At 40.3% G+C, this 3,751-nt stretch overlaps 1 protein-coding gene across 1 annotated transcript in view; it reads right to left on the bottom strand.

The window, feature by feature from the left end:
- Window positions 1–335: 335 nt before the first annotated feature.
- Window positions 336–3,751, bottom strand: part of LOC126396026 (uncharacterized) — a 37,495-nt gene continuing 34,079 nt past the window's right edge. The window contains exon 5 of the mRNA XM_050053847.1: window positions 336–2,338. Within this exon, the coding sequence (XP_049909804.1) occupies window positions 2,210–2,338 (129 nt within the window). The 3' untranslated portion in view covers window positions 336–2,209. The remainder of the gene's footprint in view (window positions 2,339–3,751) is intronic.

Here is a 3,751-nt window from a genome sequence, read left to right as displayed (position 1 = left end):
TCCCATAATAGCTCCACGTGAGAATAAAGGAGATTACATGAAGTCATTTCACAGCAGTTAAATGAACCTCAGCCTAATACTGACAGAGTGAAGTCAGTAGAAACAAAACTTTTACCAGTCTGTTTAATATCTGTGTGTTTGATGTTGAGTTTGTGCCCAGTGTGTTTGGGCTCCATCACGTTACAGCCGAATAAGAGGATACAGCAAATTATATTAAAACATATGACAATTGTTAATATATAAAAATGTCTCTATATTTTCTGTTTATTAGACATATTAACACATCACATTGCATCACTTAATTACCTTTTAACATGCTCTGCAGTCTTTTTAAAGACACTTCCAACCTCTTACGCTGTCATTAAAATCTCCAGTTCAGTTGCAATGAAATAAGTAACTCTGCTTTTAACTTTCTGCCTGAGAAAATCATGTCACTTGTGCTCCATTGCTGATGACTTGTGGCGCTCACCGTGAACACACCTCAGGCTGAACACACTCAGGGCTGATTGAGCCTGCTCTCTGAAATAGGGCACAGGTGTGTGTGTGTTGAAGTTGAGCAGAGTCTCGTCAGGCCACATCATCCCTACAGTGATGCAGTGTTGGCTCCCTCTAGTGGTCACTACAGAAACCATCACCAACAGTCTTCATGACACTTGAATGAAGCATCAGTTTTAATGGTGGTGTGTGTTTGTCCAGTGAATCTGTGTCAGAGCTGCTGCTCACAATGAACTCAAACTGTTTCAGTAACAAAGACAAACAAAGTTCAGCAGAAACTTCAACAGAGCCAAAAACCTGCTGATGGTCCAGTGAAGACGCTCTGAACAAACTGACTTCATCAGCACAGATTTTATTCAGGATTCACAGAAAACAACACAATATATGACATCACTAACAATATGACTTGTTAAAAACATAAAGGACAAAATAAATGGAACAAAATGTTTCCATGTGGCCTGCGTCATGTGACATGTTTTAACTAGTCGTTACAAGCATGAAGACACATGAAGACAGCGGGGTATGAATAAAATAAAAGTACATCAGAGTGACATCAGAATCGATTAAAAAAATCACATGAGAAAAAGATTAGAAACAATGAACCAACACAAAGAAACTACAGATAAATAAAAGTATTTCTGTCCAACACCATGTGACCTTAGTTTGTGATATCCTCCTGAGACCCTGCGTCCTTATGAGGACCTCATATTTTGGGTTTCCTGCACCTCATACTTCATTCTGCTTAACTTGGACCTGTTGTCACAACCTGTGATCCCGACACAACAGTGGACGAGGTGCAAACCTGATCACAGTAATTATTTCTGCTAAATAACGTCTGTAGTTTGATATGGCAACAAATTTGACCAATTTCAGCAACATTAACAAACTAAATGCTGTTAATTATGAAGTACTCGTTTGAGGACATTTGGACTGAAATATTGTTTTGTTTGAGGACATTTGGACTTTTTGTTTAGTTTTTGCACAACAATGTTCAGGTGTTGAAATAACTGAAACAGTTTTATAATTTATGACACACTTGTGACTATTAAAGATAAGCCCATCGTCCCCGTATGAGGACACATCTACTGGCTGTTCAAAGACAATGCGTAGTGTTTAACAGTGATCAGGTCCTACATTCCCAAATAGCTCAGAGAAATTGAAAATGCATACCAAACAAAAGCTGAGGTCTCAGGAGGATATAGAGGAGGGAGGGAGCTGTTGTACTCAGCATTAACCAGCAGGGGGCGTCCTCACTCCATTTCAAACCAGAGCTGTTGTTCAGACTGGTCAGTAATGTGTACAGTGAAGTGACTGTTGGTCATTAAACATGAAACTACAAGAACAAACAGAAACATTATAAACCACAGAGGGCGCTGTTTCCATGAAGGACACAGTTACATTTAAAAGCTGATTACATTTTCATTTTCTGATGAAGTTATTACATCAACTTTACACTTTAAGTTTTACTCTGCAGGATGGAAGGTTATTATTTGTTGGCCGTTTCTCTTCGCTGTCGTTGTCTCTTGGATGTCTGCTGCTCACAGTCTGACACTGATCAACTACTTCTTTTCTTTCTCTGCTTTACCAGCTGCTGTCAATGCACCAGACATGTAGCGCCACACTGATCTGGTTCCTTCATCTTCATCCATTCATCTTTTAATCTCTTCCAGTTTCTGGACCTTCTCTGTGTCTCCTTTCTCCTCCATCTTCTCAATCAGGTAGTCCATGTGGAGATGCTCCAGTTTGATGATATGATTGAAGGACTCTTCCAGCAGCTTTCATTCACATGATCTGATACAGGACACTTCCCGGTACATGAAGTGCAGCGGCCATCTTTTATGACCTCACACCATGAGGGACTTGGAGCCATTGTTCATCCAGGATAGTGACAGTTCTCCTCACACTTTTTTTTACAGCAGACAGCTCCTTGAAAAAACACCAACCCCCACATCTCTCCATCGATAGGTTCTTTTTCTTCGTAGACCTCATCAACATCTACAGTGAACTCCTCGTTCTTCAGAGTTTCCTGAGTCTGATGGATTTCTCTCTGTTTTAGTTCAGTCAGCACGATCCTTTCCTGCAGGTTGTGGATGCAGGCTGTCAGTCTGATTTGTGCCCTCAACACTTCGATGGTTTTCTCCAGGTTTTGAGGTTCAGTGTTTTTCAGGAAATCAGTGAATTGACTCATTCCTTTCATTGTTACGTCCCACACACTTTAAAGCAAACTTATTTCTTCTTGTTCTCTCTGTGCTGTCAGTCAGACCATCTGAGTGTGTGATGAGGATGACAATCTTTTTCTCCATGTTTTTTCCAAACAGAGACATGACTGAATCAAAGATGTACCTCAGTCGGTCACTCAGTCGATTCTCACTTGCTTTCATCACCAGACCCACTGCATTGATCTCATGGATGCCATCGTCTGATCGGAACAAGTCAAATAATCTTCGACAGACGATGGCATCATGCTCAATCCCTCTGGTGTCTCCAAATCCAGGAGTGTCGATGATGGTCAGAGAGTAAGGCAGAGTTTTATCTTCAAAGCCAAAGATCTCGTACACGATCACTTTTCCTCTCGTCCTCTACAATCTGAAACCAGACATCGTCCTCCCACTTCACTCCCATGGTGTAGTTGACCAAAGCATTGATCAGAGTAGATTTTCCTGCTCCTGTTTCACCCACAAGCAAGATGGTTTTATTTATCTTGTTTGGATCTTTCTCACCAAGAGTCATTTTTGTCAGAGTGCCAATATTTTCTTTCTTTGGTTTCAGCTGGTAGACAGGAGATCCTGAATAAATGAGATCTCTGCAGGTGATGTTGTCAAATTTTGATGAGGTGTTAGTATTCCTGTAAAAAAAAGGAAAGACATTAGCTGAAAAGCTATTAGTATAAGTTATTTTTGACACATTTCCAGTGTTCTCCATGTTTGGCTTCAACTGCTAGAGAGTACGAGGTCCTGAATTGATCAGAACTTTGGGAGTGATGTCTATGTGAATTGATGGTGTTAATAATCCTGTGGAAAAAGTAAAACTTTAATCAATACACACATTGTCTCAGCCTCACACTTTTCTTGATTCTCAAATCAATTATAAATTACTTTTTAGTCCAGCCCTTACTCTTTTGGTGCATTCAGAGTAACCAGCACAACAACAATCAAAAGACTCCAAGGCTGGATAAGTCCACTTCATAAACATACCTGACAATGATCAGTGTGTTGCCTTTCGCTGTTGATGTCTTAGAGTTTTTCCGAAACTGGGA

The sequence above is a fragment of the Epinephelus moara genome, chromosome 9 (assembly GCF_006386435.1).
Source record: "Epinephelus moara isolate mb chromosome 9, YSFRI_EMoa_1.0, whole genome shotgun sequence".
In the NCBI taxonomy this organism is placed as follows: domain Eukaryota; kingdom Metazoa; phylum Chordata; class Actinopteri; order Perciformes; family Serranidae; genus Epinephelus; species Epinephelus moara.
The sequence above is the reverse complement of the archived record's forward strand: the minus strand, read 5'-3'. Positions and strand labels throughout refer to the sequence as shown.